The sequence below is a fragment of the Gouania willdenowi genome, chromosome 20 (genome assembly GCF_900634775.1).
Source record: "Gouania willdenowi chromosome 20, fGouWil2.1, whole genome shotgun sequence".
Classification (NCBI taxonomy): Eukaryota; Metazoa; Chordata; class Actinopteri; order Blenniiformes; family Gobiesocidae; genus Gouania; species Gouania willdenowi.
The window spans coordinates 16473387-16488476 of record NC_041063.1 but is presented as its reverse complement, the minus strand read 5'-3'; the positions used below and the strand labels follow the sequence as shown (position 1 = coordinate 16488476).

Sequence of the window (15090 nt, the reverse complement as noted above, 5' to 3'; positions counted from 1 at the left end):
ATGAATGAGATGTGAAGGTTGGCCATGCTCCTCAAGGCAAATAACAAATGTGAAATGTTGTTTCTATAAATCCAATCGTTAAAAATGAGAACATCATGTTCAGTGTTGTTAGGATGTGTTCCCAGTATGTTCTTACTGGTTGTAACTCTTGTAATGTGAGCAACTCTGTCATAAAGCATTTTAATGATAACTACTATTAATCAGTTACTAATATTTCATCTCAAGGCACCAGATAGATTATAGCAAAAGGACTACGTTAATGTATTTGTCCAAATTAATCAGTTTTTAAATCGAAGATGTGGAAAAAATTGACATCAGTGACTTGAGATACACTTTTCCTTTAATATACAAACAGAGAGAATGAAAAACAATGTGGAAACGACACAAATTATACTTAAAGAATGTTGACTGTCATAAAGAAAGCAAAAAAAGTTATTATTAATGGTAGGAGAAAGGGTTTTCTTTTAAAAAGTGGTTTGCTATAGAAAGTATAATAAGATTTATTACAAAAATGAAGAATTCAAGAAAATGAAATGTGACTAAAATACAGGCAAACCTACTGTTATTAACACATTAAGTCAATTGTCAAATAGTTCTTTAATTTCCTTTTATCATTCCATATAAAAGTAAGAAAACAGTGACAGAAAGGTAGAAACAGATTATTTCATTTAGAAATTATAAAGTCTCATGATTATTGTTTTGTACAGTGGATTTACAGATTTAATGATTTTAAGAATAGTTTTCTCCTGCATTTGTCCCTGTGGAAAAAAGGTCCAATTTGTATTTTTTATTTGTAATGTATTATCCAGTTCCAGGATGGGATTCGTTCTCATATTTGTCACACATCCGTTTAACAAATAGTTTGCTAAGTTTTGCTGGTGTGTGTAAAATAACTTTCATTGACGTGATGGTGATGCTACTATTACAATAGGGTGTTGTGTTGTTTTCCTAGTTTACAAGCATGTTGGAAATATGTTTAGTTTATGAACTAATCTTGTAGAAGGTTTTTTACTCATTTGAACAAGTTCTCTTTGAGTTTTATTATTGGTTTATATACTTTTATTGGCCGTGATCAGAGTTTTGGTGCTGTACAGATTGTGAGAACATTTTGAACTTTCCCGGTGTCAACAACAGGAAGTTCAACATAAGTTCACTCGTGCTATTATATCAACCACTGTCATATAAAAGCTATTGTAATGTTTTGGAAGTAATGGCATCGCCAGGACATGAAAACAATGCTAAGTTAAAAGTTATAGAATTGATTTGATTTAAAAAATAAATAAATAATAGCATATATATGTTTAAATTTAAGCAATATCTAACTTAGCTAAGGTTTTTTTTTCAATATAATTGCTAAATAAAAAAAAAAATGCTTTTATAATATATATATATAATACTTTTATTATATATATATATATATATATATATATATATATATTTAACAGTACTAAAACACATGCTGCAGATGATTTTTTTAACCCTGCACATTGAGCACTGTGTCTGTAAACTAATATATATATATATATATATATATATATATATATATATATATATAAATTTGTGCACATTTTTACGCACACAAATCATTAGTAAGTGACGCCTATTTGATGTGTTACACAATTTTATTTCTCTGTGCTATTTGTTTACTACACTTTACAAAAAGAATAAGTCCAAAAATAACAATATGTATGGTCATCCAGATACTGAAAAATATAATTAATTACCTAAAAATTGTAAAATGACAGCTTTTATTTTGAAAGGTTTAATGAACTATTATTGATGGACTTTAAACTTTACTATTATGCTTCTCGTTACCGAAGCAAAGTAATCAGGCTTTGATTCCGTTGTAATAAATGCAGTTATCTAAATCATAAAGGCACAATGGGAGTGTTTAAACACTGACTATAGTGCACGCGTAAAGAGATCAAATGATTAATCATGAACTTAAAACGAATCTTTTTTCTTCATCGTTACACAAGGAGTTTGTTCAAACGACAAAGATGGGGAACTTTGAGCACATCCTGAAGGAGATCGGGGAGTTTGGCTTGTTTCAAAAATGTTTGATCGTCGCGATTTTTGTTCCAAACTTTTTCACCCCTTTAGATATAATCAGTCAGGTGTTCACAGGGATGACTTTCCCTCATCACTGCAACACAGACTGGATCCTGGAACGATGGCCAAATATGACCAAAGAGACACAAAAAAACTTAACAATTCCAGTGGATGAGAATGGAAACTATGAGAGTTGTAGAATGTTCACACCTGTGGACTGGGATTTAGAAACTATTGAAAAATATGGGATTAATACCACAACAAACTGCCTCAATGGGTTCGACTTTGAAACGTACAGAGGGGCTTCTAGTATCGTGACAGAGGTAAGAAAAAATGATTAATTATTAAAATTAGTGCAATTTTTATTTTTATTTATTTATTTTTTAAAGAAAGTGAAAACTGGACACGTCTTATTGTGACAGGACAGTGGTCAGTGTATGTTTTGGTCTTTGACTGTTTCCGTTCAGAAAACAGTCTGAAAACTGTTCAGAAAACAGTCCGAAGACCAGTGTCTCTGGTCTTCGAAGAGTAAGGACGTGTGTTCACTCGCTCCGATAACACAACCTTGGAAGATTAACAGCTTACAGCTGCAGCTGGACAGCCTGAGAAATAAAACTTGGGCCCATGACGAAAAGAAAAAAGGTTAAAAAACCACCTGCAGGCCCTACGGAACTTGATCCGGGGGTTGGAAGAGGTCAAGGAGATGATACGAAACCTCAAAGACGATCTATCGTCTATCAAAGACGATCTATCTGCACGGATCACAGCCGAGATAAAGTCGTTGGAAAAGATGCTGGAAAAGTCACTGGAAACCCTTCAAAGTGAATCAAAGGTACTGAAAGAAGAGAATGAAAGAAATGCTGAAGAGTTAAAACTACTGAACGCGAGGGTTGAAGAGTTGGAACAAAACGAAAGAAAGAAAGATGTCATCATCACAGGCTTAAAGATAAAACCCAGGAGTTACGCAAGTGACGAAGAAACAAAATCGATTGAACAACAGGTCATTGATTACTTGGAGTCGAAGGACATTGTCCTGAACCCTGACAACATCAACTCCTGCCATCTCCTGCCAAAGAGAAATGATAACAGAGCTGTAAAAATCACTTTCACGAAGGTGAAATTCAAAGGAGAACTACTGAAGCAAGGAAATAAACTGAAGGAAACAAAGGTTTTTATTGATGAAAACCTGACTAAAAAAAATGCAACCATTGCATGGAAGGCACGCCAAATTAAAAAAAGGAGGAAAGATTCTAAAGACGTGGACGAAAAACAGCAGGATTTATATCACACCACTGGGAGAAGAGAACGGAAAACCAATATTCATCAAAACGATGGAAGACGGGAAAATACGAAGGATCCACCTAAACAACAACATTACTGATGGTAATCACGGACATGGACCCAAATCTATAAAAACACTGGAAACAAAACTCAGACTGTGATTATTTCATTGACACTGAATTCAATGTGGAAACCAAGAGTAAAAATGGTCTGTCATTTATTAATTTCAGTTGCTAGGTGGTGGGGTGATTAAGGATTACATTACTACCTTGCTTATGAACTAAGACATAGTAATGTGTTTATACAAGAAATGGTTAAATATAACAGTGGCAAATACAACACTGCCAATAGAACTAACAACAACCTTGAGGTAGAGACAAAACAAGCTGCAAACTTGTGTGTCCAAAAGAGACATGGAGTGGTGACGTCATGGATGAAAAGGGAAAAACTTCGAAAAAAAGATGAACTTTTCCTGAACAGGAGGAATGCAAACAACGTCTGACAGGGAACAAGGCCAACACAAACAACGATAGAGAGGAGGAGGAATAATAAAAAAAAAAAGACAACACTGACTACAGATGAGAATAAATCCGACACAAAAAAGGACTGTTCAGAACAACCTTAAAAATGTTTGACCAGAGAGACATCTAAACCCATGTAAATTTTTGATGTACAAAAAAGGGGACGGGACCCAGATAAGCAAAATGCTTCTCTCGTCTCATTTTTCGGCATGTACAAAAAAAAAAGAAAAATGTAAAAAAAGTGAATGTAACCATGTCGGAAATAAACTAAATAAATAAATAAATATTACAAGTAATTTATCTTTATCAGACTCGAGAACGGATAAACAAAGAAAAAATAAAAACCGGTTGGTTATTTTTGTTAAACAAAACACGTTAATGTTACAAATGTTTTCCATATTGTGCAAGCGGATGTTTGAAGTTTTCAAAGTAAGAGCGCGTTGGAAGACAGTGCTGTGTAGGAGAAAGGACTGGCCACTTGCATAAACACTCTATCCGGCTTTTTATTTTAACATTTAATGAAATATCAATGTATAAAGAGACGTAGTCTATAAGTGCAAAATAGAAACAAGATCGTTTATGACTTATGACTTTCTGTTTGCGCTTCCGTGCATAACCACTATGTCAGATGTTATTCCCGACACTAACCTTTTTTTTTTTTTCTTTTTTTGATAGTCAGTATACTCATATATGAGAACAATATATAGAACATTAAAAAAAATTAAAAATTACAAATACCAAGGCTACAAAATACAGAACCCTTTGCATTTAACTGAGGTTAAATGAACCATTTTAACATTAATGTTTTTATTTAAAAAATAAGAACAATACCCTACGATTGCGAGTCCTCTTCCTTAACCATAAAAAATTGCTTTTTGGTGTATTTTTTCCATTCACAAATCACATCTAGTATTGATTCCTTCTCTTTTTTGCAGTAGCAGTACCTGGGAAAGTCAGTTAAAAGTTTTTATTGAGACATTAAATTTGTTTGATTTATTATCTTATAGCAGAAAATATTAAATGTCCAATTTGGCTCATGTAGTTTTACACTATCCATTTGTTTTCAAAGTAATATTTTTCTGCATTTAAACTCTGGACTTTGTCCACGAAAGGAAAGAGAAAGTTGTATCCAAATCATTGACCATTTCTTTACGATTGCTGTTAAATAATAAACGGCAAGCTTTGTCTTTATCTTATATATGAAAAGCAAGGAGGCAAATATTTTGAAAACTTTCTCACTGATGTTGGATGGTAGTGAAATAATTAATAGCTATATGATTTAACATAATCCATAGCTGCTGTTTTGTACAGTATAGTTAAAATGTTTGACTTTTCACCATAATTTTTCTGAGTACACCCTATATTTTTAGGCCCGAGCGCCACAAACTTGTGAAGTGCGTCTTGCTCTCATAGTGGCCACACTACGAGGGAAGGGGTGGAGCCTATGTAAACACCATGTGCTCGTCAGTGACCAGGGACTCTTGTCATGTCATAGGCATGCCTCCACGCTTTCTGAAAATGTATAGTTCATGGTACTCAAAAAGGGGGAAACATTGTTATCGTAGTGGAATATTTTTCTTTTATTCTTTCCCATGCGCTTCTCTAATTTCTGATTTTAAAAATGCAAAAATTTGACGCGCCAGCGTCCCCAAGTACACCAACAATGCATTGCGAGATAGGAATTGCCAATAAAATTAATTCATGGTATAATCATGAAAATTGACACCGAACTAGACCATGACAAGACAAGTAAAAAATATTATTATGACCATGCCAAAAAACACACAGGAAGTCCAGAATCTTGAATTGAAAATTGAAAATGGCAAAATTGCTATTTTCGCTAACGTATTTTAACATACTTCTTCTCGGGTGTTTCACTGACGGGGTTCAAAATCACTGGAGATCATCTAATGAAGTGGGACACCAAAAGCTGTCCATGGATTTTTGATAACTTTTACAGTGTTTGCAGGGCGGAGCCGTGAATTTTGGCCTAATCGTGGAGATCATCTAGAAAAGTAGGACCTCAAAAGTTATCGATAGTTTTTTAATAACTTTTTTGGTAAGTTGCATTTTGTGCGGCGCGGCGAAGGCGGCGTGGCAAAGGCACCGGAACAAAGGTGGCGCGGCGAAGGCGAGGGCCGTTTATTTCCGCTTGCAGCTATATTCTAATTTTATTCTTTTACAAATTGTATTTGATTTTCCTTCATTTCTCAAAATATGTTTGATTTAGTTGGTTTTCATTTCTCGTTGCCTTTATAACTATAGCCTAAATTATTCTGAAGTAAAGTAGTTTTTTTTTAGTTAAATTAAGTTGTTTTTGGAGTGTTTCAGGTAATTACCATGTCAACAATAAATCCTTCAGAGTAAGCTTCCAAAGACATTTTAGCCTGAGCTAAACCACAGGTACAAGTCATTTTTTGCGTTCTTGCTAGAAACGGCATCTTCCTCATACGTGCTTTTACTTTGAAAACGGCAACTTTCAGTCCCAACATATGAAAAATTGGATTTTTTTTTGTTTGTGTCTTCTCATCTAACGTTTTGTGTTCAAAAGGAAAATGAACCAATATTTAAAGTTTTATTTATCCCTTCTCGACCCTGATAAAGAAAAATGCCTCAAATTTCAGTTGAAAAAAAAACTGACCAAAACATACACTGAGCCTATAGTTACAGTATATCTTACTTTGTGTGTTTTTAATATTTCATTTTAAGAAAATAATTTATTTTTATTTCTCTTCAGTTCAACCTGGTGTGTGACAGGAACAGTTTGGTCGAGGCGTCCCAGTCCGTCTACATGGGTGGTCATCTAATCGGCTCTTTGATAATGGGCTACATGGCTGACAGGTTCAAACCATTCATAATATAGACATTTGACATTAGACACTAAATATAACTCGCCCGTTAAACTTAATCACTTGTTTGCAGGTTTGGTCGTCGCTTTGTGGTCCTGCTTTCAGTCTTCATCCTGATGCTGAGTGGTGTGAGTGTGGCTTTCTCACCCAACATCTACGTTTTCATGGTTCTTCGATTTCTGGGAGGCACAGCCGTAGCAGGCATCATGATGAATGGATTTGTCTTAGGTTGGTAAATCCCTTACAGTACGCTGTTTTGGTAACTTCTAAATCTGGGGTGTTAGTTCAGCGGCCAAATACGAACCATGTCACCAATTTTGTGCCATTGTTTGTGATAAATTGCAAGATTTTGGGAAAAATTGAGAATTCTTTCCACAATTTGAAATAAAAAAGACTGCAGACATGTGGTATAAACAAAGGAAACATGCAAGACCCTAAAAATATAGTGGAGTTTCATTAAATTGCTGAATTTGTCCATCTACAACTGGATTATTTGGTCATTTACACAATAGTTCAGGTTTTCTCTGTCATTTTTATTTTCTCCTGCGGGCCGAATTGGATGCTCTAAAGCAGTGGTTCTCAAATGGGGGTACGCAATGACACTACAGGGGGTACTTGAGAGAGACAGACAGGGGAAAATTAACAAATCAAAGCATTAAAACTATGGGGTTTTATAATGTTTATTTTTAGTTAAAAATTATAATATTGAATACACAAAATAACAGAGAAACAACTCAAACGACACCAAGAACACACAAACACTGAGAGAGAATAATTTAAATAATACCAACAACACACCAAGACGACAACAGGCAACAATAAAATACACAAAATGACACAAAAAAACCACACAAAACGATGATTAAAATTATTTCAATTAGAACATGAACTGAAAATACAAGTGTCAGTCTTGGTCCCATGCACATCGGGACGGAGATGACCATAAATGATAAAAACTATAGAAATAAATCGATTCAGGAAGCCTAAAGACTGTTTCATTCCACTTATTTACAAAATGAGATCCTTTAAAAACCTGTGTCATCACTCATTCATCCATCATTATGCTCTATAGCTGTTGTTTCATAGTATTCTGAGCAAAATGTTGTATTCGGACAAAGTGGGTACTTGCATTCAAAAATAAGAGAAAGGAGGTCCTAGAAACTAGTAAACGTTTCCTTATCTTTAAAGGCTGTTTTTTTCTATGGCCTCTTTCTGGTGACGGATAGGGTTACGTGAATCTCCTTTCGACAAGCTTTGTTTACTTTGATAACATGTTCCGCCTTCTGCGGTTGTAGGACCTGTGTTATGGTATACAGTAGGTGGGGACCATTTTAACTAGAGACGAATGAGTCCCACATGGGGGTTCATTAAATTGTCTAATCAAACCCACAAATAAATAAATCATTTTGTCATTTTCTCCTTCACAGCTTTGCAATAAATGGAATTATTATTTAACAAATATTCAGATAAATTGTCATCAAACAGTAAATATTCAGATTTAGAGAAACTCAGAAAGTTGTCTGAGTGAGATGGATATGTGTCGACTAAAATACAGAAGGTAATGGCCATCAACCGACATTCTATCCGTACGCAGCGCCCCTATTTGGCCAGTTTTTTTTGTTTTTTTATTTTATTCAACCTTTATTTAACCAGGAAAAAAAAATCCCGTTGAGATTAAAAACCTCTTTTTCAAGGGAGTCCTGGCCAAGAGGCAGCAAAGTTACAACACTGAACAGAAATACATTTACATTACATTAAAATGACAGGATAACATAAGAATCAAATAAAACAATTACAGACAACTGAGGCAGTCTCAAATTCTCTCAGTTTCATTTTAAAAGCATTGAAGGATAACAATTCAGTCAACTTCCAGTCTCTTTGCAGTGTGTTCCAAGCACAAGGAGCTGCATGTACAAAGGCTTTTTTCCCCAGCTCTGTGCGGGCAAAAGGAACTGTGAGCAACAGCTGATCATTGGATCTCAGTGCATAAGTGTTCGTGCTTCTCTTTGTAAGTAATGTACAGATGTAAGAGGGCAGTAATCCAAGAAGAGCCTTATAAATAAAAGTAAACCAATGACACAGTTTAGGTCACGTGACTAAGACTAAACCTTACCCTAACTAAAATTTGTTGCGATATTGGGTTATAACCTAACCTAACCCTAACCCTAAGACGCTACGTACGTGTACTTCGGTAACCGTGCCAATAGCACCGGGGGTTGTCCGTACGGCAACCGTCCAAATTTCACTTTCAGTACAGAAACAATGCCAATAATTCTATTTTTGGTTGATTTAAAGGAGGAGAATGGACCGGCCCTTCCAAGTTTGCCACCGTCACCCTCATCTCCCATTCTTCTTTTGCTTTCGGACTGATGGTATTGCCCGGCATCTCCTATCTTATTCCTAACTGGAGGATCCTGCAGATGGTTCTCTTCAGCCCTCTTATCCTTGTTCTAGTTATCTTGATCTGGTCAGCTATGCCTTGCATATCTCATGCTTGTCTTCAGTAACAAAGAGAAAAAATATTTTTACCCTCCAGTTTTTTGGTCCTGTGTATATCTGTTGACCAGGACACTTCCAGAGTCAGCACGCTGGTTAATCACACAGGGCCGGAGGAAATCAGCCATTAAATGGATTCAGATAGCTGCCAAAGTAAACAGGAAAAGCCTCTCTGCGGATTTGATGGATAAGGTAAGCAGAATATTATTCCTAAAACTGCACCAAAACTGTTTCTGTGGAGTTAAGGACGGGATTGGACATTTTACAAACTGCCAAAACCTAAAATCATCAAAAAATTACCCAAAGGTTTTTATTTGCTTTTAACTTGTATCAGGGTTGGGGTCAATTACATTTTTCAATTACAATTACACTTGTTTTTTTATCCTCAGAAAGTCAATTACAATCACGTCCTCAATTCCTAAAGTTCAATTACGATTAATCACAACTACTGAGCCTTTAATAAATAATCTAATAAAAGTTAACCTTCCTCTTGCGTTATCTTTAATGATAACGGGTCAGTTTGACCCATGTATTAAATCAGCTGTAAAATATACTAAAAATATTATCTATTATCTAATTTGTTTCTCATCTCTTAGTTACCTTGTCCTAATCAATAAAAATATTGATATTATTTTTTTTTATTGTGGGTGTCTGAGCCTTCTTTGTGTCAGTGTACCACTAGATTTCAATCTTTTTTTTTTAAATATTAAAATGTGAGAAAAGCTTCATATGAAACATATTTTGAAAAAATACCATTAAAAATTAGAGATAACTGGCAAAAAATAGACTAAGTCGACTACACAATTACATCATTTCAGGAAAAGATGTGTGACAAAAAGGCACTTACACTTTTATGTATGTATGTTTTTTTTTTTTTTTACGGTATTGATTTATTTATTTTTTTTAAATAATTATTAACTACATATGTGTAGAACTGTAGCATGGTTCTCTAGTTTTGCGTTAAATCATAATTGACAACTTTTATAGAATTTTCATGGCAATTACAATTTAATTATGATTACAACAGCTACAATTACAATTATAATTGAGCCCAACCCTGACTTGTATACTTGTCTTGTTTAGCTGGAGGTTGAGGCAGAACCACAGAGAGGAAGCATGATGGATATCTTCAGAATTCCATATCTCAGAAAACGTGCAATCCTAATGAGCTGCGTCTGGTGAGTGTGTGCACCAGAAGCCTGTGTTTTACACTTCATCTTATCTTATGATTGTTTTTCTGCCTTTTAATCAACAGGTTTGGCACCATCCTGACGTATTATGGGGTCAGCCTTAACGTTGAAGATTTCGGGCTGAATATCTACCTCACGCAGGTGGTTTTTGCCCTTGTTGAGTTTCCTGCTTACCTGGGATTTTTACCTGTCATTCAATATTTCGGCCGACGAATTTGCCAAGCAGGAACGTTGTTTTTTGGTGGGGTGGCTTGTCTGGCAATTCTCTTCATACCAGAAGGTGATTCTGAATTTTCTAATGGCACGTGATGGAATCTGAAATGTTAACTTCATGTGTCCATCAGATCTCCATATCGTGAAAACGACCATAGCTGTAGTGGGAAAGTTTGCAGCCACTTGTAGCCTTTCAACAATTTATGTTTACACTGCTGAGCTGTATCCCACTGTTATAAGGTAAGATTAGAAATAAACCTGGTGGAAAAACACTTTTAATATACATTTTACCGCTTAGTTCATTGTTTTAAAGCAAAACCTATGAAGGTTTTTTATAGATAATGCGTCTTTTGTAATATAGTGTTTTCTTGAGATTATTGTAGTTGTTTTTTTTTACACTTCTTTCCTGCATTTAAAATTGCCTTTGGCGACTAATAATAAAGTATTATGACTTGAAGTGAAAATAGTGTTGCTTCAGAAATGAGATAAATGATAAATAAAATGACATTATTTGATAGATATATAGATAGAAAGATAGATAGATGTATTTGTATATCACATTTCATACACAGGGCAACTCAATGTGCTTTATAGTAGCAAAAAGTGCAACAGAAAACATTCAACGGCTTAAAAATCAATAAGAACATTATAATTAGCAGCAAAAACATTCAAAATCATCAGTAAAAACATTTCAAATCAGCAACAAGATAGTTAGATAGATAGATATTTTTTATTGTCAAATGAATAAAATAAAAAATTAATAAATAAACTTTTTTAGGCTGGGCTACCAGACTATAATAATTTTACAGAATCTTTTTGCATTCAAGATCAAGTACAGAGAAAGAACAGGTTATTAAAAATCACATTACCGACCAAAGAAAATGAATTTGACTGAAATATCTGAATCAGGGTTGGGGTCAATTATTGTAATTGTAATTGCCATGTAAATTCTATCAAAATTGTCAATTATTATTTAACGCAAAACTGGGGAACTATGTTACAGTTCTATGTACAGTTCTACAGTATCAAGCGTTCCTACATTTTACCATTTAAAATTATACTCTTGGGCTATACTGACACAAAAAAGGCTCGGACACCCACGCTAAAAAAATTTGAATCTATATTTTCATTGATTAGGAAGCCTAACAAGGTAACCAATAGATAGGAAAGATATTAGATGATAGATATTTGTTTTTAGTGTATTTTACAGCTGATTTAGAACCCGTTGCTAACAGAAAAGCTAACAAAAGAGGAAGTTTAACTTTTATTAGGTTTTTTATTTCAGGCTCAGTAATTGTGATTAATTGAATTAACTTTAGTAATTGAGAAGGTAATTGTAATTGACTTTCTGAGGATGAAGATAATTGTAATTTAATTCTAATTGGACAGATTGCTGGTCACTGTAATTGTATTTGAATTGTAAATGAACATGGGTAATTGAAAAGGTAATTGTAACTGAAAAAAGTAATTGACCCCAACCCTGATCTGAATAAATACTGTTGTAAATTTCTATTGAAAGAGAATGAGAATGATGTTGAGTTGCGCCTCCGTAGGCAGAATGGAGTTGGCCTGAACGCTATGATTGGACGAATCGGTGGCATCATCGCTCCACTGGTCCGGCTCCTGGACGTCATCCACTACACCATCCCCATGCTGATCTACGGCATCGTTCCCATTGTTGCCGGGGGTTTGTGCTTCATGCTGCCTGAAACTTTAAATGCTGAACTTCAGGACCATGCATATGAAAGGTGTGCACTTTTACCAAAAACATTCAAGCACTGTTTGATATAATACAGTAATATGTGTTTTTGTTTGTAGAGAACCAGAGGATGGTCAGGATGAATCTTTTCCACTTGAAGACAAAGCTGTGAAGAGCACGAAAATGTAACATGCATAAAGTTTCTTCCTGTTCCTCATTGAGTTTCTCAATGGTTACTGTTTGTAAAATGTCTATTACTGTAAATCATTCTCTGAGATATGTGTGGGTGTTTAAAAAAAAAAAAAAAACGTTACAGCATCAGCATCAATTCACTGCTTAAAGAGTTTAAATATTTCCTTGGTAAGTTGATGTTTTATGTACTTATGCCTTTTTATTTTTTTTATTTATCTGTTTTTAAATATGATCATAAAATATTTCAGTGCACGTGAAAGTAAAAAAGAATATGTTTTTTTTGTTTTTTTAAATAAATCCTCTTTTTTAAGTAAACATTCTTAAATATTCATGTCTTTATTTGACGTTTTCTTACTCTATTTGAGTTATCAAAAAAATCCTCGTTTTTTCTTTCTTTTGGTATTTTTTGTATGGAAAAATGATGCACTACTCTGAATAGTTATTGACAAAAAAAATCACACTTATTTGGACAATGGTTACATGCTGTTTTCTTTTTTTTTAATTTGGGCTGGGTTGTCTCTGATCGTTCCTGGAACAACTGAGAGCAATCTGTCTATATCATTATTAAAGATTAAATCTGGGCTTTCGCCTTTAATTGGCCATGTAATGTTATTACATTAATGGAATTTGTCCACTGCATTTAACCCATCCCTGAGGATAAGTAGGCAGCCATTTTGTGGTGCCTGGGGAGCAGTTCGGGGTTAAGGGACTTGCTCAACATCCCACAGTGATGGCCCAGGTGAGGCTTGAACCGGCAACCCTCTGATTACAAGCCCAGCATCCTTAACCACTAGGGCGCCACATTATGTGATTGTAGGAAAGAGAGCGATGGTGGTGGAAGTGGACTTCCGATGAACTTTGGTTTTTATAACTTTATTAAAGACTTTATGTGAGAACTAGTTAGTCATCTATTATATATTGATCAAATGTCTATCACTAACAACCTGCTGGTTGAAACCTGAACCACCTACTGTCTCACAATGGATACATAAAATTAGACATGTTTATTCAATGGAACAGTTGACAGCACAACTACAGCTCACGACTCACATCTTTGAAAGAAGCTGGGAACCAGTTTTAAGCTTTGTTAAAAAAGCTCCTTATGCCTCTTTTTTAGTTTTTTCTTGAAGTCTATTCTCTTTTTCCCTGTCCTTTATTGCAACCATATATATGTTTTATTGAGCGCTATAGCGCCCAATCTCAGGACTATTGTTGTTGTTTGTATGTACATTGACTGTTGTCAATAAAAAGTTCACAATATACATTGTAATTGTTTTATTGCACAGCCTTAGTCTTTATTCTCTACACCTGGTTGGTACAATTTGACTAAATGTGAAGGACGAGTTAACTGCAGAAAATCCACGGAATATTAATTCACAAATCATGGAGAGAATGAACTATGTTGTTTATCATGAAAAACACGGTTTATGTGGCTGCACATCCATAATAATATTGTTTTCCGTCACTAACTGAGCTTGAACTGTGGGAAAAGTATTATTATTTCCATAATTGAAATGGGAAATGAAAAAAATCAGTAATATTCAAATAAAAAACATCAGATTTGTTGAAATAATGTTGAAAAGCAATAGATGAGTGGAAAAACATCAACATCTCATTCACTTAATTTACTGTCTCACCTTCCTCTGCTGGGGTATAGGATGCAGTCAACATGGGACTGAACTACATCCTGCATCACCTCGACTCCCCAGGGACCTACGCTAGGATCCTGTTTGCAGATTTCAGCTCTGCGTTCAACACCATCATCCCGGACATCCTTCACCAGAAACTCACCCAGCTCACTTTATGTGAGAACTAGTTAGTCATCTATTATATATTGATCAAATGTCTATCACTAACAACCTGCTGGTTGAAACATGAACCACCTACTGTCTCACAATAGATACATAAAATTAGACATGTTTATTCAGTGGAACAGTTGACAGCACAACTACAAGGCAAGGCAAGGCAAATTTATTTGTATAGCGCATTTTATACACAAGGCAACTCAATGTGCTTTACATGATAAAACATTCAGTTGTTTAAAATCAATAAGAACATTTAAAATCATCAGTAAAATCAATTAAAATCATCAGTAAAATCAATTAAAATCATCAGTAAAATCAATTAAAATCATCAACAAACACAATACATCAACAACATGACCAAGAATCTCCCTCTCAATCATACGCAGTAGAGAAAAAAAGTGATTTAAAAATGTTCACATTAGATGCTGACTTCAGCTCTGCTGGCAGTTTGTTACACTTCTTTGCAGCATAACAACTAAAAGTAGCATCACCATGATTACTGTGAACTCTGGGCTCCACTATCTGACCTGTGTCCATAGATCTGAGAGACCTGCTGGGTTCATACCTGACTAACATGTCACTGATGTATTCTGGACCAAACCCATTCACAGATTTATACACCAGCAGCAGAACTTTAAAGTCTATTCTGAGGCTGACTGGGAGCCAGTGTAAAGACTTTAAAACTGGAGTAATGTGTTCTGACCTCTTTGTTCTGGTTAAGACCCGAGCTGCAGCGTTCTGAACCAGCTGTACCTGTTTGATGCTCTTTTGGGGGATTCCTGTCTAAAGACC

The 15090-nt window shown here is 34.9% G+C and overlaps 1 protein-coding gene across 2 annotated transcripts; it reads left to right on the top strand.

Moving 5' to 3' along the window:
* The first annotated feature begins 1833 nt into the window (after window positions 1-1833).
* On the top strand, window positions 1834-14538 carry LOC114454200 (solute carrier family 22 member 13-like). Of its 2 annotated transcripts, XM_028434481.1 has the most exons (11): window positions 1834-2375; window positions 6592-6695; window positions 6777-6931; window positions 8999-9170; window positions 9271-9391; window positions 10283-10377; window positions 10455-10669; window positions 10734-10842; window positions 12156-12350; window positions 12421-12486; window positions 14151-14538. In XM_028434481.1, the coding sequence occupies exons 1-11, from the start codon at window positions 1929-1931 to the stop codon at window positions 14170-14172; spliced, it is 1701 nt and encodes a 566-aa protein (XP_028290282.1). In that variant the 5' UTR covers window positions 1834-1928; the 3' UTR covers window positions 14173-14538. The 2 variants fall into 2 exon arrangements, with proteins under 2 accessions (XP_028290282.1, XP_028290283.1); XM_028434482.1 differs by lacking the exon at window positions 14151-14538 and having other exon boundaries at window positions 1835-2375; window positions 12421-12812.
* The last annotated feature ends 552 nt before the right edge of the window (window positions 14539-15090 follow it).